Here is a 24,841-nt window from a genome sequence, read left to right as displayed (position 1 = left end):
GTTCTTACATAAAATTCTTCAACGTTCAAGTCAACATTTGATCAAAACTTTTTAGTCAAATATCAATTAATGCAAAAGTGAATAATAAATTATCATTAATGCTTTATTTACAGTGTTTTACCTCGTTGACTTTAGGTTTAATTGGATGAACCATAACTTGTGTAAGCCCTTAAGTCCCTAAGGTCCATTGTCCCATTTACCAAGTAAATGAGCTTCATCTTTTGATTAAGTTCATTCATGCATCCTTGGAAGATCGTAGAAGATGTCAGTATCCAGTATATGGGTTGTGATATCCAGCCCACGATGCCTAGTATTTTATTATGCTAAGGCTATAAACTTTACTTGGAAGGACTAGTAGGTCTCTAGCTTTGTACAATACATCAATCCCCAGTCTTTTCATGAGTGGAAGGTATGTAAAAAGTGCTTAGTGTTTCTCTTGTAATTCAAGCAAGATGTCGGTATCAATATTCACTAGTCCAAATGTTTGCGGTGTTTGTAATAAAGGCTTTGCAAAGAAAAATTGTTATCTTTGACCTTACACATACGAGTATAGTAGCCCCCAGCCTCAAGGAGCGTAATGATGAAGATATTTTAATGATGAATCTCTAGACTTGAGAGGATGTAACTACTAGTTACAAAGTGGCACAATAATCAAAATTTATTTTATTCACAGGTTACAATGGTTCATGAAGGGATGCAAGGTCCATGGGCTTAAATGAAATGGGTATGGCCCATTAGGTTTGGAAGTTGAACTGTCATTGTCTCGTTATAAATAAATGAGGGTTAGCCATAAGTCACCACATGGTTACTTGGCTATACTTGTTGTGATTCATGCTTGCCAAAGAAGTTTGCCTTTGTTGAAGTGCAGTGACATTTTCCTTTTAATTGGTATGTCTGAATCCTTTAGTGCTAGTAGTATTGATAGTTGGGTGTCGACCTCTCTAAATACCACACTATCCCTAGGTTTAGGGATAAGTCCCGAACATTTCATAGAGACCTAGACTGACCCTTAAAAGGAGCATGTCGAGATCTCTTCGAAAGCCAAAGAGGGGTATGACTGGGTTGATAATGAGGTCAAGACCCAATTATCGGGGTGTTATGAATATGAGGTCAAGAGCTGGTCAAACAGTAATTACATTTTCAATCTCGGGGTGTCGAAAGATATAGTTTCCTTAAAGAGGGCTAATGACATTGACTGTGTTTGTCATGGCAAGGAGTGTTATGAATATGACTTCTTCTATGTTTACACCAATATATTTACACAACTTTACGTCCCGATACCTTTTGACGAATTCACGATAGGTGTGCTTCGCCTTTTAAATGTTGCGCCGACACAACTACATCCTAATGGATGGGGATACATACAAGCCTTCAAGTTACTATGCAAGTCGTTGTACCTAGATCCATCTCCTGAATGCTTTTTATGCTTTTACTGCACCTGTCCCCAAGAGTCGACATATTAGGTGTCACTAATAATACTTCCAACAACTCCTCCAACCATATTTTCTTGCCAGAGCCCAACCTCTTCTATAGTTCTAAAAGAATAATTTATTGGTGGCTTCAACTTGTGCATTATACTGAAGGTGTTCTACCAAACTAGTTATATATCTATTCACGAGTAAAACTTTTCCGATTCCTTATCTATAAACTGTCGCCTTTATTTGTGATTATGGTGTGAAGAACTCTATACCAAAATATGATATTCTTCCAAACAAAGCGTTGAACTTGCTTTTAGTGAGTTCATACCTACCAAAAGAAACTTGACTTATTGTCTTAATATCAATTAATACAAAAATGAATAATAAATTATTATTAATGTTCTATTTATAATGTATTACCTTGTTGATCATGGATTTATAATGTCCTAAAGTGCACTGATCCATTTACCATATAAATAAATTTTATTTTTTGACTAAGTACATCCATACATTCTTAAAAGATCTACAATATGTGAATATCCATGTTATGGTACCCAATTCATAATACCGAGTATTCTATTATGTTAAGGATATAGACGTATTTAGAAGAACTAGTAAGTCTATGTACAAAAATTTTCTTTAAAATCATATGATAAAAAATATTTCTTTCATTAAGGGATACATATTTTATACTACTTTCATAGCTCAACTTATTGAAGAATAAGTCTAGATAGAATATAAAATTATTTTTGAAGTAATTTTTTTTTACCAAGCATACCATATTTAAAAAAAAAAAACTCCAACTTTCTAATAAAAGTTCATAATATTATTTTATTTTTTGAAATATTATTCAATTATTGATACCTTGTAAGTTATATTAATACATTTATTTTACCTATTATCTCCAACGAAATTGCATTGGTCATTTTTTAGCGTTTGCTCTGTATTTCACTGCTGCTTTTAGCACACAAGAATGATCTCATTATAAAGTTGTCATTTTCAAAACTTTAATATCAACCCTTGTATATCAAATTAAAAAGAAAAATTGAAAGAGCATAATCGTACCCAATATTATAAACACTATAAGATATTGAAGTTGGAGGAGAGCTTGCAAGCTTTCGTCAGCAGTCGAAACACGTATACAAAGCTACAAAACTGTTACAATAAGCTAAGCAAATTAAAGGTTGTTGAATCATAGAAGCATATATATTATACCAATTTCGGAAAAACAGCACGATTAAAGAAAATATAAATGCTTCATGTGATTTGATCTGTTCCATTGTTAGAGTGGGAAAAACGCCTGTGAACTTGGAACCTAGCATCAATATTCCGATAAGCTGGTGATCAGTGTTTAATTAAAACTGTGATGGAAGCAAATGCAGACAAGATTAAGATTAAACTAATGTTAACCTCAACAGGTGTTTGAATCAGACACCAGAATGCAGTGTTTTATTCGTAATCTTCATACGCTGTCTGCATCAGTGTCTCAAAATCAAAGCCTTGTGAACAAAACAATCTCCTAACTTTTTAATCAACCCTCTTTCCATTAGCCCGTGACACAAACTACAAACACCACCCCGTGAATTCTCATCTAACACGTGTCACCTCTTCGTTTCTCTTGATCATATATTGTTTCCTCAAACCAAGTGAGCAAAGAAAAAAGAGCACACACACATGCATAAACTCTTGGATTTCTGCAGAATCTGGTTGTATTGTAGCTGCATGTGACTATATAACATTGTGCTGGAACTGTGATATGATGATACATAGGAAGAAAAAGGATATTTGATACTATTTACAGGAATAAAATAATCTTAATAAAAAAAAAAATTGTGGTGACAGAGGACCCACGTTCTGAGCAAACCAACCAGTATCTCGGCGAGTGAGGCGCGTGTATAAGCCTCTGCCACTTGGCATAGCAGAGAGCCACAAACCATGCTGTCACCTCACAGCACCATAAAAAAGTGCACCCTAGAATCTCTCTAGTCACAAACTTTTTCTCTGTTGAAATTGCGATGGTTTATTTGCTTTTGAGCTCTCATCTTCTGATTGTACACACGTGACAGGTTAAGACAAACATGAACCAATGCACATTTATTTTCACTTTGCTAGCCTCTTCTATAAAACCCCACTCCTACACATATTTTATACAGCAACTCATGTTTTCTTAGACTCACATACTTACAATACACAATACAGCTTCATGTTTGCTACGGCAAAGAGATTAAGAGGAGAAGAAAAATATTGCACCAGGTGAATCACAAAGTCTAGTTGATTTTCCAATGTTGCTTTATTTGCTTAAATGGGCACGTAAGAGATATGAATACATTGGATAATTTTGGTTTTTTTATGTGAGAGTCATTTTCTCTGTCTGTCTGTTTAACTATCTTTGTTTTGTTTTTCTTTTTTTGCATTAAATCATAAGGGGTTTGGTTCCACCCGTGAATACGTTAATTCTGTTGTCGCGTACCAAAAGTTGTCCTTCTTGCTAATTCATAGCCAGAATGAGCTAACCAACAACAAAGAGTCACGATATGTTTTGCTTTTAAATCAAAACCATATTCCCACATCTACTCTTCTTTGTATTCCTCTTAGGCCCCTATAGCTCCTTTTCTTTTTCTTCTACATTTTTTTATCAAACTATTTTTTGTCAAGTTTGATTTAAAGAGAAGAAAAAAATGGAATACACATCTTGTTTGGCTTTTAATGAGAAAGTAACTTGCTGTCATATCTTTAAAATTGAGTTATCAACTTTAATCATATCCTATTAGTGTAATTCCCTCCCTTGCTTTGATCATGTCTGTCATATCTGAATTGGCTTAATAAAGTAAATAGAATGCACCAAGGATGATAGAATAAAGCATTTTGATCAGGGTTATTAGTTGATCAATCTAGCAACCAAGAGAAAGTTTCTTATTCATTTCATGGAAAGATAAATTTTGTTGAACTCAAACTACAAATGTAGCTGTCATTGATAATGTAAGTTCATTTATTTTTTGTGCCTTCCTATTTGGCTTTGTATGTTCACGATTCCCACTGTGGTTAGCTTTGTTCTTTTTTGCTATCTGCTGCCCTATTAATCAGAGATCTGGTTCTAATTCACGTGCAGTATCTCATACAATTGTTATTTTTCAATAGCTACATGTCTGTTTGATCACCTCCAAGGCAAAACCAAAGATGAAATATGTCATACAATCACCAATTTTCATCTTCACAAATATTTTGATAATTTTCTTGAACAGTATTATTAACTTTTGTTTCTTCTTTATTCTAATTTAATGTGTGTTCAGTTTACACTTAAATTCCTCTCCTTTTCCTAGAGGGTCATATAGTTTATTACCAGAAAACAACTTGCTATTCTTGTGTTTTAACTCATGTAGTCAGCAATAATCGAAGACACGTTAAACATACAGACATTGTTAATCAGTTGACTCAACAAAGCTCAAAGATGCCATTTTGATGCAGAGTTCTGCTGTTCCCCGTGTATTACACCTAACTCGGTTTTATTTCTGTGAGCTTAATCAGGCAAAATACGGATGAACAGATAAGGAATAAAAAAAGAAGAAAAAGTAATAGAAGTTTGGTCAGTGATGGCACAATTTTCTAGAAAAACTGAGCCTCAAAAGTTCTGAGCATACACTTTTTAAATTGTAGTACAGTTTCTGAAAACAAATTCAGAAAATAAAACTAGTGGTTGAAGAAGCAAGAGGAGAGCGAAGGTATAATGTCACGGACCACAACACAATGAACAGATACGATTAAAATAAGAGGATGGTCACAAAATGAGGTTGGAGAACAATGACACCGTGGCACGGTTACTACACAACATTGACCTCCAAAGCCTCTAAAATCGTCCAACTGTTTCCTTGAGAATCAGCCAGGATTCTACACGTGTCCACCTCATGCTTTTGAATTTATTCTTGAACTATATCTTGTATGTTTTGAATATAAATAACCAACTTAGCTTCAGGATCGTTCTTACTATAAGCCAATCTGCTTCCATCTCTTTACAAGTTAGTTTAATCTCCTCCATTTATACTTGTTGCTGTATCATTTATCCACAGGTATCAATCATCTTCAGGAGCTTTCACATTGGTGAAGTGACATTGTTAGTTTAGTGTCAAAACTCGTAGAATTGAAACCTGCAATGAGTCTGATTCGATGGTCTTTTATCCTATGGATTACCATGATTCTTTTTATCCATAATGGGGATAATGTGGAAGGAAGGTACCACTATCACAAGGGGCAGAAGAAAAGTCCCCCTACACCAGAAAAACCTCCTTCACCTTCACCTCCTTCCGTTTCCCCTGCAGTTCCCTCTGACCCTTATCCCAGTGATCCTGGGGATTCCCCTTCAAACTGCATTTTCGATGTAAGATCCTTTGGGGCAGTTGGAGACGGTTCAGCTGATGACACACAATCATTCGTGGCAGCATGGAAAGCTGCCTGTGCAGTAGAGTCAGGGGTTGTTCTTGTTCCAGAAAATTACTGTTTCAAGATAACTTCAACTATCTTTACAGGTCCATGCAAGCCTGGACTGGTATTTCAAGTAAGAATGCTTGTTGAATTTCCTAGTTCTTCCTTCTTTCTTTTATTTTATATAACATATTTTGTCAGAATGCAACTGAATAAAGATATTGAAATTCATTTGTAGTTCTCTCGTGTTCCTCTAATGTAGGTTACTAACAAGGTTCTAATGTAAACAGGTGGATGGTACTCTCATGGCACCTGATGGACCAGAATCTTGGCCTAAGGAAGATAGCCACAGTCAATGGCTTGTGTTCTACCGACTTGATCAAATGACTCTTACTGGGAAAGGAACCATAGAAGGCAATGGGGAGCAGTGGTGGGATCTTCCTTGCAAACCTCACCGGGTAATCATTGCATCAGAATCATATAATAACAGTTACACCATTTTATTATTTGTTGTATATTTATTTAATGCTGAAAGAACTCAAACTAAATGGTAAAAAAATTGGCATTTCAGGGTCCCGATGGAAAAACTGTATCAGGACCATGCGATAGCCCTACAGTGAGTGAACTACTCTGTTTCTACTTAATTTTTCCAACCCACGTGAACTGTCCTAAAGTTGTTTCTCTTCTCAAATGTAGATGATACGGTTCTTCATGAGCTCCAATTTGGTGCTGAGTGGGGTAAAGATTCAAAACAGTCCTATGTTCCACGTGAAATTCGATGGTTGCCAAGGAGTACTGATAGACAAGCTGTCAATTTCTTCTCCGAAACTCAGTCCAAATACTGACGGAATCCACTTAGGAAACACAAAGGGTGTTGGGATATATAACTCCATGATAAGCAATGGTACATACCAAAGAACAAAGAACAATGTCTCATTTCTCAATATAGAAGCTCTGTTCTGTTTATATACATGCCAGAAAAGTTGTTTAGAATAATGTGATTTTTGAACAGGTGACGATTGCATCTCGATTGGACCCGGGTGCTCAGACGTGGACATAGAGGGTGTTACTTGTGCTCCCACCCATGGTATTAGGTACATGTTACATAATCAATCTTAATTTGAAGTTATATTATGTTGCTAATTATGTTAACTTCTCATCAATGATGACTGATATACGAATAAAATAAACAAATGAACCGCATTGGCATTGGCGCTTGCTAATTAGTATGATATATTATCTCTGTTTTGTTAACTGATTATTCTAGAACCATTCCTAAAAGCAAAACAAGTGAAAAGTGACTTCAACCAACGGCATGAGTATAGCGACTTTTCAAGTTGTACCCCAAGATTCCAACTAATCTATCTTCCACAAAAGAATAAAAAGTTCCACCTTTCAAATGATCCTCACCATTCACCAAAAAGTTGGAGTCACAGGAGTTATTTGTTTACCTTCTTATTTTAGTTTATAGGTGTATTACTTTAACAGTTGGAACAGTTCATACTGCCAATAATTAATAATACCACAGTTTCTATTCTTCATTTCTGGCCCCTCATGATTCCAGAGCAGCATCTTCTACTCTCTTGCTTTAATTAGACATTTCCACAATGTTAGTTTCAGCATTTTACACGAAATGCTTAACATTGGTCACTTTTTCCACAGCATTGGAAGCCTCGGAGTGCATAATTCGCAGGCATGTGTGTCAAACTTAACTGTTCGCAACACCATCATAAAGGAATCAGACAATGGCCTGAGGATCAAGACATGGCAAGGTGGAACGGGGTCAGTGAGTGGCCTAAGATTTGAGAACATCCAAATGGAGAATGTGAGAAACTGCATCATCATTGACCAGTACTACTGCTTGTCGAAGGAGTGTCTGAACCAAACTTCAGCAGTACACGTAAACAATGTGATATATAGGAACATAAAGGGTACTTATGATGTGAGAACTCCTCCTATACACTTTGCTTGCAGTGACAGTGTGGCATGCACCAACATAACACTCTCTGAGATAGAGCTTTTGCCATACGAAGGGGTATTACTAGATGACCCTTTTTGCTGGAATGCTTATGGAACTCAAGAGACCATGACTATACCTCCACTTGATTGCTTAAGAGAAGGTGAACCTGATACAGTTGGGGAGCTCTCTGCCTACGAATGTAGTACTTAACATGTCACATTGAATTATGGTTGCTGTGGGAAGTATATCATATATGACATAGTATGCATATAGAGCAGAGAGATTGTGATTGTGGTGTTGTTGTATTTGTTACTTAGGATTCGTCCCTATTTGGGGTTTCCCCTTGTGTGTGATGAGTTATAGAATTTAGTCTCCTTTTTGGGACCTACATTGTAATAGTTTGATTGGGCATTTACATATATCATATATAATAGGTTTAAACTATCAGCTTCAGTTTAGTTTCGTTTCGTTTCATTTCATTCCAAGAGTTTAAATTAAGAAATGCAGTTCATATCAGAGTCTCAAAGTGCACATTGCACTTCAAGTTGCACATTCTTACCCGTAGAACTAATTAAAAGTAGTTTCAAGAAGACATGTCTTATGAGTAAAAGGTGATACAAAAGTTTCTATCTTTAGTTGATATTTTCAATTATATAATCTAAGAATAAAAAATAACTTTTATATTAAATACTATTGTACAATTTAGAAGTTTTTTGAATTGTCCAATCCAAATTGTAAAATTTTAAAGTTATTTTCACTTTCAGATTACATAATTAAAAAAAGGTAAAATTGAAATATTTATATTAAAAGGTGTCGGATGAGAATATAAAATTATAGAAAGAATTTAACTGATTTTTGAGTCATTATAATTAAATTTTTTAATATATCGATTCAAGAATCACACGATTCATTCTACGGCCGCTTCTTCCCGCACCTCCATGAATTTAGACAATTCCAATTTTACCCATTTTAGATTGCAGAATTCAAAAATCATTTTTTATTTTCGAATTATGCAATCTTGAAGTCATTTTTTTTCTTAAAAAATTACTTCTGGATTTACTGTTCGAAAGCCAAAAATAAATAAATTTTGGATTATGTAATCAGGGGAGAGTTTTGGTATTGTTTGTAGTTGAGACAAGATCTGCAGATCCTGTGAGGGAGGAAGACAGGCTTCCTTGAAAGTGTTGTACAATTGTTGTGTTTTCTGAAATAAAGAAACAGTGTTCTCTGTTGTGTTGCATTTTCTGGAGTTAAAGTTTCTTGCTCCTAATAAGCCTATCAATTTCATTAAGAAAAATTATTTTGTGGAGGGAAATGAGAATGTGATGGAGGTTTTCATATATTAATCAGCACTTTAAACATAGCATTGAAACAACTTTATAATATCACTAGCAATCAAATACCATTATAATGCAATGATAGTAGTTGAAGATTGAAAAATAAAGCTATGGTTTAAACTTTGTACTAGGGGAAAAACCTACATTAAGCATTTGACCAGAAGCTGTGTCAGGAGGAAGGTTTCTGATTATGCTGAACCTGCTGGGGGTTAGGTTGCCCGGGTGAGACAGTGTTTGGCTGCATGTGTTGAGAGTTTGGTTGCCTGGGTGTAATAATATTTTGCTGATATGACATATAGTGTATGTTTTGGGTAGGAAACTGATGTCCTTGTGGAGGTGCAATATGTGAGTCATGGTCCTGAGGCATTCTTTGCCCAAAATGTTGGGAATGGATTGCCTGTGGCGACATTTGAGGTTGAATTTGCAGCTGATTCAACATTTGCTGCCCCTGGAACTGCATCATTTGCTGTCTAGCTTGATGTAACCCTGTCTGTGTCATCAATGAGTTCTGCTGCGTTGCATACTGAGCACCCTGAGAGGGGTTCCGCTGAATGATTTGCACTGATTGTGTCATCAATGAGTTCTGCTGCGGCGCATACTGAGCAACCTGAGAGGGGTTCTGCTGAATGATTTGTACCATACGTGAATTCTGTTGCTGCTGTTGTTGAGGTGGCATAGATTGTCCATGATGTTGGGCAAAGTAACCCACCTGCACCTGCAAGGATTGACCTAGAATTAACTGCTGCGACCCCATCCCACCAACCTGCATTATGGGAGTCTGCATTGTGTGAGTCGCATATATAGGTGCCAAGTTCGTTACAAAAGCCACAGACGCAGGCAAGGGTGGCGGCGGAGGTGGTGGCGGAGGCGAGGATGGGGTTACGGAGACAGGTTTTTCATATTGTATAGCATTACTCTCAGGATTCCAGTAATATAACAATCCGTTGCCATCAATCAATCCCTTCCACGGCAATGGAAGAGTAAGGTCATCAGGTGCATATCTAGGGTCAAACTCCTCCTCCATTACCATAACTAAGAATTCAAGCAACACAGCAACACATTCAAATTTTATAGAAATAAGAAACCAAATAATTGATTTATGATTTAATTCCATCAAAATCTGACCGCTCATAATCCAAAATTATGAATTCTAAATAAAAATAGAGAAACACTTCAATATCCCTAGATAACAAGAATACTACTGCGAGAAGAAGAGTGCAGAGGGAAACTTACCTGAGTGAGAATTTGTGAGGATGTGTTTCTAATTGTGATTTGACATGTTGGCGTTGTGTGTATGAGATGAAGAAAAAATTGCCAAAAACAAAACGCAAAAACAGAGACAGCTTTGGTTTGTTGAATGCATAGGGTTTTAGAGGGAAGATGCAAATATGTAAATGCAGGTGTGCAATTTAAACTCAAATACAGGGGACCATGTGATGGGAAAGTAACCCTTATCAAAGGTTCTTATTGTCCAGTATTTCTTTGGTCCACTGAATATTATTTTAACAACTGTATGGTTTTAAAATTATAATATATTTATTATATTAATTGAAAATATAAAAATATATTAATAAATATATTATAATTTTATATGAAGTTTCTTGGGCCATGTACTAGGAATCGGCCCAATAGTGCATTTTGGTTTGGGCGTTTTAGACCACTAAATCACGATTCACTCTTCTCCGTTTCTAGTACGGTAAAACGCAGAGTCGTTTCGTTTCGCACGGATCGCGAATTCACGTCTTGTGCTCCTTTGCTTTTTTTACTCGTAAACGTACCTCGAGGACTCTGAGCTAGAACTGGTGATAATCGGTATTAGACAGGCGCCCACTATCCTAATTTGTTGGTTAAGTAATGTTCCCTTTTCTGCCTTCTAACTGTTCGATGAATTGCCTGTGTTTTTGTTTCGCAGACTCTATACCATGCCGTCCCTTCAAACTGCTCTGCCTCCTGAGCTCGCCAACAATGCTCTTAGGGTCAGTCACATACTAAACCTTCTGTCTTCTCCAATTCAGTCAAACTTCTCCCCTCTACTTCGCTTCCATAAGTCTGAAAAACAGAATTAGAGTTTTTCTCCCTTTATCTGGAATTTTGGTTTCAATTTGATCCCTTTTTAAGTTTAAAAGATTGACTTGCAATGGTAATTTTTACTGGAGTCACATGTTTCATGGTTTGACGTTTGTGATTTTTCACCTAATCTTATAGAAGGTGTGTTTGGATGTTTGTTGGAATGGCGATGAATGCAAAAACTGTATTTTCCGATGCACAAATGCGAAGTAATTTGAGTGTTAAATTCAGTTGAAAAGGGAGTTTTGTGGGATTAAACTGAAAATCCAAACACACTAAATTCATGTATTAAATTAACAGAAGGACCAACTTAGTGTTTTGAAGACTTAAATTAAACTTTTTAAACTTAAGGGACCAAATTGACACACAAATTTAGATGAATGATCAAAATTCTAATTTATCGTTTTGAAAACCAGTAAATAATGGCCTTTGTTTTACAGCTCTACCGTGAATGCCTGCGCAGAGCTAAATATATTGGTCATCGGGTGAGTCATTATTCTCTTTCTCTGTCTTTCAAATAGATTCACTTGTAGCTAATTGCTGTAACGTAATTTAAGTATGATACATGGGAATCCCCGCCATGGTGATTCTTTTGAAAATTTAGTTGTATATGTCTCATGTTTATGATGCATGTTTCTTAGGGACATGTAATTAGTGTTGATGTTTAAGTATTGTGACTTAACGTGTTAGACAAACTCTGATCCTATCAGTGCACTGCATTATTTTCTTCATCTTTTACTTTGTGCTTGTGATGCTATTCACCCATGATCGTGGTATGCTTCTGCATTTGGCTAGTGATGCATTATTTTTACTGAAGCCCTGCATTAGTCACGACCTGTTGAGATAAACTTTTCGTGAACATTTTGAAAAGGAAACTAAGAAGTAAAAGGCGTTAAACTTCTTTCAAAAGTTGAAATTGACTTATGCACTTCAGCTTTTAAAGAAACTTTCTTATCTACCTCTTCAAAAAGTTGATGAATGAGGTGTATTAGTTGATTTTAACTTGCGGAAGAAGTTTATTTCATTTTGGTTTTGATTTTCTTCTAGAGAAGTACTTGTGAAGAAGTTTACTTAAGCAAGGTTTAAACATCTTCATGTCTGATGATGCTAGGACGTGAGAAACTAACTGACTATGCTGTATGCCTTCTTGCTGTTGCAGAAACATAACACACAGCTTCTTGTTGATATGGTGAGACAACAGTTTAAGAAACACAAGCATGAGACAGATCCTGAGAAGATTCAGAAGTTGAAGGATGAGTAAGCTTGTATCTAGTATTGTACATTTATATTGTGCACCTTTGTTATTAGTGTGGCCCCTTTTCTTCTACTGCTCCATTTCCCCTTCACCAGCCAATACATTTCTAATGTCTCAGCACAATAACATGGGCACATGTGTGTGAAATTTACGCTTATCTACTTATTTGTAGATTTGTTTCTGATTTTGCAGTGCTGCAAGGGGGCTTATCAATCACATATTGTATGAGTCAGAGCAAATGACAGGTTCTAAATTTAGCAAGACTAAGCAGCCTAACTAATGATTCAGTTTATCCATGAGTGCAAGATTTGGCAGATCAAGCATGTATCAAAAGTCTTCCAAGGTTCTTATGGTTATTGGCTATTTTAAAATGTTATTTAAAAAAAAATGTGGAAAATAGGGCGATGGCTTCTTTTGCGGGTGCCACTTCCATATCCACACTGCTCAAGTTTCTTAATACTACTTCTAGTTTCTACCAAATGTTTCAGTGTAGAGCTAATAAACCTTTGAGTTATGTTTGTTATACTAAAGACGATTAACCAGTTATCTTGGTTCAGTACATCGACATAACTTTCTTTTTTAGCAATTCTTGGAAATAACTGTAGAATACCATTCGGTTGATTCCTTTTCTAGTCTATAGTGAATGGAAAACGGAATAAATCTCTGTATTGTCCAATTAATCATCATGCATATGTTTTCCTTGAACATATTATGAAGTAATCACTAAAGGTGCCAACAGGTTTGTGTCTCACGAAAGTTCTATGCAGAGAATTTTTTCAATGAATAATAAGATTACATATTGTACAATTCCTTTTTAAAGTGCAAGGCTAAAAATCATGAAACCAAGTTGAAATATTAACATTCTGAAATCTATACAAAACCGCACGTGTCAACGGTAGGTAAATTATTAAAAACCCAAAATGAATACATTGATTTTGCGCAATACTATAGGGTTAAATTACTTTTTTATTCTTTATTTATTTACAAAATCTAATATCTCTCTATTTTTAAAATTTTTAATTTTTTCTATTAATTTTCAAAATTGGTACCATGTTTCTCATTCTGTAAAGTTGGAGATTGTTATGATTTATTATTAGTAATATTTCTCCTTCCTCGTTAAAAATACGTCGCTAATTAGTACAGATTAAAATTGTAAGTATTTAAACTTTAATTCATTCAACATTAAAATTTTAAAAAATGATAAATTTATAATATCGACTGATAAAATTATAATTCGTACAATCAGTATTTTAAAATGGGAATTTTTTAAAATTATTTTATACTCTTAATACTTTGTAATGTTTTGTTGGTCAAAACTTAAAATATGCCAAATTTTTAAAATCGTCACTAATTGTTATAGACTTATAACAAAATTTAAAACCATAGCTAAATGCGAATCGTTAACGACATTTTAAAATAGAAGTTTCAAATTGGACATTTTAAAATAGAAGTGTCAAATTGAACTTTATAAAGAGAAACAAATCTAACCCAATTTACATAATGTTAAATTCAACTTTCGTTAAGCCAATCACAGAATGATCCTAAGAAGAACATTTCAAGAAGGACAATCTCGTTAAAAAAAGCTTTCATATTAAAAGCATTACTGTCTATTAAATCATTTGATAGGATGATAATGGGCTACCGAACTTGTCTTTTTGAAAGACAGTGTCTCCATAATTATTACAAGAATGAAGAATGGTTATTTTAAGAGCTTTTTTGTACAACGACAGATTTATGGAGACATTTTATCAGATAAAAGTTGAAAAAGTGGCAAGTAACATTTCAACACCTCATAATAGCATTGCCTAACTTTAAAAATCAAAGGCATAAACCATTCTAACGACTTTTTCTTTTTTATTCACAGATATTAACCACTTCTACAAAATCCTACAATAGATGATTTATAGAGTAACAATTGCCTTTTGTCATCAAATAGGTTAAAATGTTTTTGAGACAAAGTCACCTTTCCTGTTAATTAACTATTATATTTTTTTTACTCACTTTTAACTTAATAATTTATACTATTTATCATATTTTTTGTCTTTAAAAATTCTTTTTTATATTCATATTAAAGCATAGGTTTTTAAGCCTAACTCAACTGCACAAAACCGACTTTTTAATATGATATCAGAGTCATGGTTAGATTCTATTCTAACGATATTCTTATTTTTTGGATTTTTGTTCCATCCGCTGTCACTATCGGACCACCCCAATTTCTACTCACAGGATGTCTATATCTCGACGTGAATGAGATGTGTTGGAAGTTCTACATCGATTAGAGATAAAGCCAAATTATAATATATAATAATATATAAGTGAAGTGCAAACCTCATCTTACAAGTCGATTTTGTGGAGTTGAATTAGGTTTAAAACCCAAAATTAATCATGAATGTGTATACTTTATTAATATTTCATTCTTAGATCTCGTGGAATTTGCACAACAAATCATACTTCACCTATATCACTTTCTAGATTCGCACTGCCTCTTTTAATTATAAATTCATTTATTAAGAAATTGTTCTTCTAGTGAATATACTATTCAGTGACTATCTATTCATTTAGTGAAAATATTTTGAAGAGCAATAACCAATTTAATGACTATGCCACTCAATGAATCGTCTAAATTTTTAGTAAAGCTTTGGAGTTGGAAAAAATAATAATAAATCGACAACAAACTCGAGATTGAGTGGGTTTCTATTAGAATTAAATATAGTTAGATACTGTATATAATGTGTTATTTTGTTCTCGTATTAAATGAAATATAATTATAGTTATTCTGTGAAAAAAATTAAAGGAAACTATACTTAAAATCATTTAATAAGATCAGATTATTATAGTTAATATTATTCTGGAGTGAAACATTTACTAAATAAAAGAATGGCATTTAAGAAACATGATAAACAAATAACTGTGAGTCAATAACAAATTAAAATTGAATTGAAATATGTAAAAAAAACATTATAAAATAATAATGTAGGAAAAAAACTAAATAACACGACAATAACAACTAATTCATTGATTAACATAAGAGTTTGATTCGTAAGATATAGGTAGATTGAAAACATGTTAAAAAATATATAGAGTTATTTTTCTTTATAATAGTTTAATCTATGATCATTTATGGCTTTTATAGTTATATATAGTGTATCTAAAGCTTGTTATATAATTATTTTTGTAAGCTTTGAAGTCATTTCTAGTTAACTCTTTAAATTTTATTGTTGTTGACTCTTAAATGATTTTATCTTTAATTCATTATAAAGTTTTCCCCAAAGTACTTACTGCCATTTTTATGATTTTTTTTTTTTAAATTTTGTTGTTTGATTCTTACTTCATTAATTGAAAATTGCTTTTCTATAATTCTAAATGTTCAAATTTTAACATTTGTTTGTATATAATTAAATTTGTTTGATTAAATACTTTTAATTTTATCATGAATTAAATTTAAATTTAAATTTATGCCGGAAATTCTGATAGATTTAATTCATAACGCTAATTTAAATTGAATTTGATGGATTAATTCTATCTACCTGTGTAGAATATGAAAAAGCTAGATAACTAACTATTATAATTGTCCTGTTCCTCTAGACTTTAGAACTCAAAAATCTGGATAAAACCCTCAAACCTAATTTTAAAATTGGAAAATCAAGGATGAAGAAGAATCCTTGTATTAGAAGCCAACATAATAAGTTACTATGAGAAGGATGTATGAGTGTTCATCTTGATTTCTTCAAATTGGATGATGGAGTAGCTTCTCCAGGGCTGAAAGATGGTTTTTGATTTTTCTGAGATGGCTTATACCTTATCTGGTAACCTTGGACTTTGAAGACTGGTTAACTCTTGGGATATGATTGGAGTGCAAACATGTCTTATCTCACCCCTGCTTCTGGTGATTATTCCATCTACAATCTCTCCATCATCTGCAAAGGAAGCTGTCTTGCTCAAGTCCCCTTCCTGCATAAACAGAGCAAGCATCATAAAAGGAATCTGAGTGTGATATCATTTCAAACCATCCAAGTGGACATTCAGTGCTAATTATACAAAATATTGCTTCTTCATTTCATTCATTGGAAGTGTGAATGCCTGTTTGCATTGATCTGCCTTCAGCATATAGTATTGAACACTTACAGTAGCTAGGCTGAATGGTAAAACAGGTACTTCTTCATATTCTGCAGCATCTAAATCTTGAAGGTGTGCTCCTTTGAAAAACTTGGGCAGAATGTATTGCCTAACGGGAACCAGAAACATTATCATCAATGGGAATAGAACCCCAGCTGTTGGAATCCAAGTGATACCAAAACAAACAAGCAAGTAAGCAGTCTGGAAGACTGTAAACACTGCAATTGTCTTGAATGGAACGGTTTCCACATAAGTTGCATGGCACTCCTCCAGAACTCTACATTTGTTTCACGGTGTGAAAGATAAAGCAAGGTAAAGTCAGTGAATGAAACTTTAACTGTCCCAAAAAGAAGGAAAACAGATAGGAAACTTTTAACATCATATTCATACTTGTATCTTCTGCTTGGAGCAGTTAAAATGAATAAAATCCGTTCCCAGAACTGGTTGCCAGGTAAGTTTTCAATGGCCATGAAAGCAAAATAACCCCATAGCACAGAAGTTGGAATCATTTTCAGGAAAGGCATTGCTGCTAAACATCCTACTACCATCACAGACTGGAGCAGGTTGCTCACTCGTTGCTCTTTGACCTCAATAGGCAATAAATCATCAATTTCCTTCTTGACATCAAATATTGACTCGTCAACTGGGGCATTTATACTCCCCATGCTTGATGCCAATTGAATTGTTGACTCTTTCAACTCCTTAAGTCCCTGTCAACAAAGTTTAATAAATGGTGGATGATTACATTGCATGCCACTTTTTGTTTGAACTAGAGACAATTAGGAACATATTCAGTTAGTTAAACCATTAAATCAATGATACAATATTCAAGTTCTCCTATTCTGAAGAGTGAGAGTGTCATACAGATGAAAGAGGGTGGGGAGAGTGACAGAAAAAGTCCACAATCCCATGTACCTTTGAGGAAGATTCTTCGTGAGCTAGAGGGGTTTGCATCTGCCAGTACGCATCTTGCATGCTCCCATATACTTGTCCCAAACTTTCTTGTTTTCTCATAGAACTTCGTGCTGCAGCAACAAGCCGGTTCCTGAGTAACTGCAAATCACCCAAATATAAGTATGATGATAGTAGCAGCACATTAATCACTATGTATTCTGTTTTTACTTTCTCCTTAAAGATTGTACTAGTGAAAGTGTAATGGCAACAATTATCTTAGTAAATGTTTACAGAATGAGAGAACAGAAAGCCAGCAATTCTAATTAATGTCTACCTGGTGCTTCAATGTAGCTAAACTTTTGGTATGCATTGGAGATTGTGGAATAACACCGTTGGACGGAGGAATTCCAATTAGACCACATATTATAACCTGTCATTCAGTTAAGATATAAATGTGTCACAACACCACTAAGGATCACACTCGGTTTACAAGAAGATCAGGAGGAAACACACAATATCAATCTCAAATTTCCAAGAGAAAGAAAGAGCATTGGGCAAAAGTCAAAGAACTAAGCAATTTTATATAAAGCAAAGGATCAAAAAGAGCAAGGAGCGTTGTGTACCATGAAGCCCAATAGAAGTAAATCATAATGGAAAGAAGGTGGCTTTCTTAAATTGAATTCTTTCTGCTGAGCAAGCTGAGATGCCACACTATGGTCGAAATAATATAAAACAGCAATCATTGTTGCTGGAATAAATGCTCCAATAATATAGAGAACTGGTACTTTCAGCATGTCCTGTTGTGATTTTGAATATTTTATTAAAACCTTCCGTGGAAGAACAAATAATATAAAAAATGAAAGAAAAGTTTGACAATCCTATTTCCCAACATAAAATAATTTCCACAGAAGAGCTCATGCCTTTATGACAGTCCAGTTTTCAAATGCACCAGAGGACCATGGATTTGGACTGAAAAGACGCCTAGGAACTCCCTTTGGAATACTTCCAGCTGGAATATAAGAAATGGCAGTCCATACTAGAACCATCAATGGGACACCATAATCTGCTATGAAGCCTCGTAAACATCCTGTAATAGGAGGAAAATAATCTAAGAACTACTGAAAATAATGGGAAATGATCAAAACATTAGTTGAAAGGATCTTTTTCAGTTATTTTCAAGTAAAAAGAAAATCCTCAGTCGATCATATTTAACCTCCAGATGTTCCAATTCCATTTTTAATGTAAATTTGATAGATGTATGAAGATCATAAAGCTTTAGCATTATAGGTTCAAGACTTCATTGTTCATTAAAGAGAAATCATCTTACAAAATAAACAGTAGCAACAAAATTTTCACTAAGACAGAAATTCATAACTTCGAAGGTTCAATGCTTCACAGATAACTTTTGGAATATTCTTCAGGCAATATTCAATTTACAGATCAGCAAGTCAACTCAGTAACATGAAAAGCAACTATCATAACAGAATGTTAATTTGAATCCGTTACCCTATCCCTCAACAACCTTGTTCCTTATGCAGTTTGTCTTTTAAGGTCAGAATTTCAGTTAACTTATTTTATTATTGTCACATAATACGTTTTAAAAGGGGAAGTAAAAAGGGATGGGGAAGGATTAAGCCAAATACATACACCTTCAAGCAGCAAACTGTACAGAGAAAAGTCAATGCCATGCAAAGTACTTCTTATTACCTTATGTTAAATAGTTCTTGCAACAAAGAATGCACATCTCAATGAATGAATGCAGTATTTCAGAAACTATTATCAACAATCCACCATTGACCATAAGGGAAAGAAAATTTTATGCTTTCTTAGGTCAAATCATATTGATGATGCAAGTGCACATATGATTAGGAACCTCACATTTCATAAGTCTCACCTGATCCGTATCGCCAAGACCTTGCCTTTCGGCTTTTCAATGCTGTATGCAAGAGGCCAAAGGACAGAACCAAAGAAAACATGCCATTTCCAAATCTCCATGAAGATTGAAACTCAGGTGATGATGGGTTTGCTCTCTCAGGTATGTGAAACTCATGGATGAGTCCCTGTTAAACCCAATTAGAAAGCATGTTTATCAGTTGATAAGATTTTCTTCCAATCATCTTATATTTTCATTACTTCAGACTAGAACCACAATCATATGCGCTAAAAGCACTCATGAGTAAATATTACTGCCAAAGAAAACTAAAGCATGTCTCTTACTTTAATAGCCTCTTGCATAAAAAGCATTGCAATAAGAAGACCAAACAGTTCCCCTGCTAATCGAGTGAACCTGTTGATGATGGAGCAAGCTCCCAAGATAGCCAATAGGAACAACAAGATGGCAGTCCACACGCATACCCTGCCCGTAAATACACGAGGAATCTAAGTTTCTTTTATAAGGCATCATACAAAGAGTAACTCGTCAAAAAAATTATATCTAAGAACATAAAATGGCTACACTACTTCAAACATGAAAGTGAACGAACTATACCATCCAGTCCATGCTAGAAAGAGTTCTGAACCCAATTCTGGCCTTCTTTTCGCAAAGTTGAACATGAATGTATACATAATTACAGTTGGTTCTGCTACACCAAGAATCAGTAAAGGTTGGCCTCCTATAATAGACTGTACAATTCCACACAATGCAGTAGATGCTAAAGTTTGAACTGCGGTGAGTACTCCATCTGGAAATTGTTGGAACACAGAAATCAAAATTTGAAGTACACTATATTACTGTCTCTGCATTTATCTACTCAGCTATCTTAACATAAACAAATTTCCATACATGGAAAAACCCAAGAAAAATATGGGATATGAATAACAAGCACTATACCTGTGTCTCTTTCCAATTGTTCTCCAAACGAAATAACAGGAATTGCTGATGCAAAAAATATATACGTGGTAGGGGCCAATATCCTGAGAAACAACAGTTTAAGTAACAAGTTCCATTCAACAAAAAGAAGTATGAAGTAATCGGGAATTGCTTAAAAAGTGTAGTAATTTCAAAGCAATAATATCTGAATTAGAAAAAAAAAATACACTTTATATCTTCGTATAACTCATGCTATCAAAATACACTCTCCTAAGAAAATAATTGACTATTTTTTGTAGCATAAGAAAGGTGTACCTGAAGCCTGCTCTAAGACCACCAATCCAGTCTTGCTTGTAACACATCAATCTGCCTTGAAGATCATTTTTAATTCCACGAAACGGAACAAATGTATCTTCCATAGTTTCTTAACCAAAGGCAACGGCAAAAAACCAAAACCTCACAAGGATTAATACTTTTTAATACTTTAACAGCAGCACAGATTTGCAGCAACAGCACTGTACTCGATTATTTAATCTCGGCCGACACCAATGCATGTGCTACGAGCATCACAGCAATGAAGAACAATGGCTACACACCTATGGCAAAATCAGCAAGCAATCACACATCATTATGATTTATAGCAAGATTTATGCAAATAAACCCTTTTAATAGAACCCCAGTAGCAGCACAACACAACAATGTTGCATCATCTAACCCAAAGCGATGCTCACCATAAACTTACAAGTTAAATTAAATAAACAAAGCTTGAAACCCCAGTTGGAGTGTACATTACTTAATGATCAAAATGATGGGAAGAGTAAGCAATAAAAGGAACAAAAAATGCAAGCTTTCGTTGTGGGAACAGAGAAAGGCTGAGGGGAAATTTGAAACACATAGCAGTGAATGGAAAGTGGGTAAAGGACAATGTGGGTCAAAACTGAAACCGAGTAAAAGAAAGCACCGTCATTAGTCATTGAAAAAGAGCAAGCATTTGAATGGGGGCAATGAAAGGGAAATAGGAATATGCCTGGAAAAAGCTAAGAGAAAAAGCTACACTATAATGGCTGTTTGGAAGTAAGGGTTATGTTATGTGCTGCAAATGCAATGGATGATAATGAAGGGAGAGAAAATTACACTGAAATGAGATGTTTCATTACATGTTCCTCCATCCCATGTTTCTCCACTTTACTTAGCTTTCGTATGCAATTTATAGACAACAGCTTCTTGGTTTTGGGGTCATGATTGGATAATACTACCAAACAAAAATTATCATGCTTAAATAAACACGTTTATAATATTTATAAAAAAATTAAGATGGTGAGCAAAATGATTTTATAGATTAAATTGATTCGTATATCTAATTATTGTAGAAACTTTTACCTGAGATTTTTTTTTTTTAATTTTCTTGATAAAAGAGGTAAATAAAAGATTCAGTTTTTAGCATTTTTTTCTAAGACTTTTCATTTATATGCTTTTAATTCAGCAGTAAATTTCAGTAGCTGGATTCCCCATTTATTTGTAATAAATGCTTATGTGTCATTTGACAACTCTGAAAATATTTTAGGTTTAAATATTTTATGTATCAAAATCCCTAACCAAATAAACATTTTAACCTACAGTTTTCACAAAAAGTTCGAGGATTTTATGATACATTTCATAATTTACTTATTTTAATCATTATGTTACATTGCTTATATGTGATAGCAATGAGAAAATTATAATGATACGAAAGAGAGAATTTTTTTTAAATATCTTAGAATTTCGACTTAAATTAATTTAATTTAACAAATAATAATATCAGGGATTATTTTTCAGAAAAAAAAAAGAAATTCCAGCAATGTGACAACTATTCAACTTTTAATTTAATTTAATATATTATTAATGTGATGTATGTAAGATCACCGCGTATCTCATTGGATCCACATAATAAAATTCTCGTATTTTGGAAGTTGGCTTTGATGTTTTTGGATTTTTCTTCATTTCTTTTATTAATTTAACAATTTTATTCTTGACACTTGTTATCTGAATACACGGTGTCATGTTGCACATGTTGCACGTGAACAAGAGAATGTCTACGGTCGGTTTCAAAAATACTTTTTGAGAGATTAATATAATACATGCAAAATTAAGTATAGTTATAATGTTTATAATTCATTTTTCATATCTTATAAATGGAAAAAATAAATCATTACACATTTTTATTTAGTATATGAATAAATATATTTTTTTTTAATTATTAACAATTAGAATATTAACTTTGTTCTCATCGAAAAATCGCAATGTGATTTCACCTCTGTTTCCAACAAAGTTCAATCACTGGGTTGAATGATATGTCGATGAAGATTTTTACATTAGATTTAAAAAATATACTTAAATAAATTTTCATCATTCATATTTTAATCTAATTACCATGTGTCATTTTACTCACACATTAGGTATGAATTTTTTTAAATTTAAATTTAAAAATTTTGAGATGTGAAATTTAAAATACTTTTTTGTAACTTTCTTTTTAAATAATATTATTTTAAGTCACTTTAATTTAATTTGTATTAATGATATGATCATACACTAGTAATTTATTTCTAATTTTACTATAAATAATGTATTTAGTCAATTTGTTAGTGAGGTACAATCTTTACAAGTTGAATCAAAGTTTACATGACAACAAACACTTTGAGGTTTAAGTTAATAATAATAATTATTATTATTATTTCAATATAAATGTAAGATGATTTATATTCTCAAAAATATTTTATAAAATAATGAGTTATCTTCTTATTAGCTGTGTTATCATATATTTAAAAACTTGAAATAAATTCATGATAAAGGTTTTATTTATATAGCCTCATATGATGCTTGAGTTAAGAATAACATAGCCTGATTAATATAGTATATTGAAATACTTTTAGAAACATTTTGGATACACATAATTACATAAGTCTCCCAACATCAAAATGAGTTGAATAAAAGTATATGGGCCATTATGATAATTTCTTAATTGATATTTAAGGTGGTTTAAAAAACTGAATAATTTTAGTAATCTTTGTATTACTTTGTTTGATACAATGATCGAATTTAACATTATGCTATATATCTTTTTTGGTACATATTTGAAATATGTCAAAGTGTTTTAAAAAATAGTAATACTGTCAAACATTACCTAGTAGTTATTCCTTGTAATGTTATTATTTATGAGTAATAATTTTTCAAGTTAACATTAAAAGTATGGATGTGAGAAATGTACTAAGCTCTTCATACCTCTTAGTTCTGAATTGAGAAATTTATTATGGTATAACTGAACATTTTACATATAAGGATGTTTTTAAAGATAATTTATATATTTCTGTTTTTTAATTTATCAAGATTTGTTTTAAAGATAAAAATCTTAACAAAAAAATTATAAAAAATAAAATATGAACATTTTGGATACGGGAAGTATAATTTTTAACACTAATTATTTCAAAAATATTTATTTCATTTTAATTTGTTTGGAATCATATATATGATACTTAATCAATTGTAAAGAAAAACAATTATATACAACCCCTAGCACTACAAAAAAACCCAATTTTACTAGGGGTTTTTTTTTACGTTATCGGGGGTTTTAGCGCCCCCTAAATACCTTTCCCGAGGTTGCAAGAACCACTGGGAAAAACAGCGTCCCAATTGTCGGCGATTTTTGAAAACCGCTATAATTTTCGGGGGTTTTCAAAACCGCCGGTACTAATCGGGGTTTTGATCAAAACTGCCGGTACTAACCAGGGTTTTCACCAAAACCGTCGGAAAATCAATTTTTTTTTTGAAAAAAAATTCCCATGATCATTTGACATTCATAACTGCAAGAGAGCTCAAAAATGAGATATTTGTTATACGTATAAAGTCTCTATAAATTCTAAGCCTAAAATATCAGTTAACCATCAAAACAAACATCTCGTATTCATATAGTGATACATCATCGGGATATAAAGTCTCTACAATTATTTTAATATTGACATAGATCCTAAACCCAAATTTTAAGAGAATCACATAAAAAAGAAGATAGAAACTTACAAGAGAACCATCAGAAAGACTTTGCCGATAGGAAAAGCCGGTTCCCCAATGGCTTGAACTCCTTTAGCCTGTGCCACATTTCTTAGCTTGTTCATCCTCTCAACCTTATCTCCCATGCTCTCAGCCTTTAACAAAACTACATTTTAAGCTGCAAAATGTATGTTTTAATACTACAAAAGTTATATACATAATCTAATCATATTCTTTCTTCAACCAAAGCTAAAGGTCTTCTGAAACAGCTAGTAAACCAGCTAAGCTTTCATAGAAAGTAAAACCTCAGTCAAATGTGAAGACATTACCTGCTACACCCCCTCTATCGGACCAATTGTCATGGACACCAAGCTGAAGAGAAAAAGGAAAGACAAACGAATACATAGTCTTCACACACTACCTAATTGAAGAGACACGCAATCAATAATATATAGGTGAGTCAAAAGATTAAACTTAGTAACTACTAAACACATTCCCATTCTCAATCTAATTTTGTGTCTAAATGGTTAAGAATGCATTAGCCTAGCT

The 24,841-nt window shown here is 33.4% G+C and overlaps 4 protein-coding genes across 9 annotated transcripts; 2 read left to right on the top strand and 2 right to left on the bottom strand.

Annotated features, from left to right (window-relative positions):
- Nucleotides 1-3,542: 3,542 nt before the first annotated feature.
- Nucleotides 3,543-8,247, top strand: LOC106775075 (polygalacturonase At1g48100). Of its 3 annotated transcripts, none has more exons than XM_014662114.2 (7): nt 3,543-3,671; nt 5,483-5,967; nt 6,125-6,292; nt 6,406-6,450; nt 6,531-6,738; nt 6,847-6,928; nt 7,497-8,247. In XM_014662114.2, exons 2-7 carry the CDS (start codon nt 5,566-5,568, stop codon nt 8,002-8,004), a joined length of 1,413 nt encoding a protein of 470 aa, XP_014517600.1. In that variant the 5' UTR covers nt 3,543-3,671; nt 5,483-5,565; the 3' UTR covers nt 8,005-8,247. The 3 variants fall into 3 exon arrangements, with proteins under 3 accessions (XP_014517600.1, XP_014517599.1, XP_014517601.1); XM_014662113.2 differs by having other exon boundaries at nt 4,944-5,967; XM_014662115.2 differs by lacking the exon at nt 3,543-3,671 and adding an exon at nt 4,104-4,397.
- Nucleotides 8,248-8,995: 748 nt separating this feature from the next.
- LOC106775512 (DEAD-box ATP-dependent RNA helicase 40) lies at nt 8,996-10,585 on the bottom strand. The gene is made up of 2 exons (XM_014662648.2): nt 10,365-10,585; nt 8,996-10,163 (listed from the first exon to the last, which is right to left on the bottom strand). Exon 2 carries the CDS (start codon nt 10,159-10,161, stop codon nt 9,301-9,303), a length of 861 nt encoding a protein of 286 aa, XP_014518134.1. The 5' UTR covers nt 10,162-10,163; nt 10,365-10,585; the 3' UTR covers nt 8,996-9,300.
- Nucleotides 10,586-10,789: 204 nt separating this feature from the next.
- On the top strand, nt 10,790-13,088 carry LOC106775350. The gene is made up of 5 exons (XM_014662462.2): nt 10,790-10,943; nt 11,044-11,107; nt 11,639-11,683; nt 12,358-12,455; nt 12,646-13,088. Exons 2-5 carry the CDS (start codon nt 11,054-11,056, stop codon nt 12,731-12,733), a joined length of 285 nt encoding a protein of 94 aa, XP_014517948.1. The 5' UTR covers nt 10,790-10,943; nt 11,044-11,053; the 3' UTR covers nt 12,734-13,088.
- A 2,921-nt stretch (nt 13,089-16,009) lies between these two features.
- LOC106775058 (boron transporter 1) lies at nt 16,010-21,510 on the bottom strand. Of its 4 annotated transcripts, none has more exons than XM_014662094.2 (13): nt 21,407-21,510; nt 20,588-20,868; nt 20,294-20,376; nt 19,952-20,144; nt 19,681-19,819; nt 19,358-19,523; nt 18,384-18,550; nt 18,087-18,260; nt 17,798-17,893; nt 17,485-17,622; nt 16,960-17,279; nt 16,579-16,846; nt 16,010-16,404 (listed from the first exon to the last, which is right to left on the bottom strand). In XM_014662094.2, the coding sequence occupies exons 2-13, from the start codon at nt 20,689-20,691 to the stop codon at nt 16,246-16,248; spliced, it is 2,007 nt and encodes a 668-aa protein (XP_014517580.1). In that variant the 5' UTR covers nt 20,692-20,868; nt 21,407-21,510; the 3' UTR covers nt 16,010-16,245. The 4 variants fall into 4 exon arrangements, with proteins under 4 accessions (XP_014517580.1, XP_022642782.1, XP_022642784.1 ...); XM_022787061.1 differs by lacking the exon at nt 21,407-21,510 and adding an exon at nt 21,015-21,380; XM_022787063.1 differs by lacking the exon at nt 21,407-21,510 and adding an exon at nt 21,066-21,380.
- Between the last annotated feature and the right edge of the window lie 3,331 nt (nt 21,511-24,841).

The sequence above is a fragment of the Vigna radiata genome, chromosome 10, assembly GCF_000741045.1.
Source record: "Vigna radiata var. radiata cultivar VC1973A chromosome 10, Vradiata_ver6, whole genome shotgun sequence".
NCBI classification, from domain to species: domain Eukaryota; kingdom Viridiplantae; phylum Streptophyta; class Magnoliopsida; order Fabales; family Fabaceae; genus Vigna; species Vigna radiata.
Note: the sequence above shows the minus strand (reverse complement) of the source record. Positions and strands in the feature narration are given on the sequence as shown.

Excerpts from the sequence above, each read along its gene's own strand:
- LOC106775350 (XM_014662462.2), top strand. The coding sequence starts at position 11,054 with ATGCCGTCCCTTCAAACTGCTCTGCCTCCTGAGCTCGCCAACAATGCT. Across the intron at positions 11,108-11,638 it reads TCGCCAACAATGCTCTTAGG|CTCTACCGTGAATGCCTGCG; the intron begins GTCAGTCACATA and ends TTTGTTTTACAG. Across the intron at positions 11,684-12,357 it reads CTAAATATATTGGTCATCGG|AAACATAACACACAGCTTCT; the intron begins GTGAGTCATTAT and ends TTGCTGTTGCAG.
- LOC106775512 (XM_014662648.2), bottom strand. The coding sequence starts at position 10,161 with ATGGTAATGGAGGAGGAGTTTGACCCTAGATATGCACCTGATGACCTT.
- LOC106775058 (XM_014662094.2), bottom strand. The coding sequence starts at position 20,691 with ATGGAAGATACATTTGTTCCGTTTCGTGGAATTAAAAATGATCTTCAA. Across the intron at positions 19,820-19,951 it reads TTTCTAGCATGGACTGGATG|GGTATGCGTGTGGACTGCCA; the intron begins GTATAGTTCGTT and ends ATTTACGGGCAG. Across the intron at positions 18,261-18,383 it reads AAAACTGGACTGTCATAAAG|GACATGCTGAAAGTACCAGT; the intron begins GCATGAGCTCTT and ends AAATCACAACAG.
- LOC106775075 (XM_014662114.2), top strand. The coding sequence starts at position 5,566 with ATGAGTCTGATTCGATGGTCTTTTATCCTATGGATTACCATGATTCTT. Across the intron at positions 5,968-6,124 it reads AGCCTGGACTGGTATTTCAA|GTGGATGGTACTCTCATGGC; the intron begins GTAAGAATGCTT and ends TAATGTAAACAG. Across the intron at positions 6,739-6,846 it reads TAACTCCATGATAAGCAATG|GTGACGATTGCATCTCGATT; the intron begins GTACATACCAAA and ends ATTTTTGAACAG.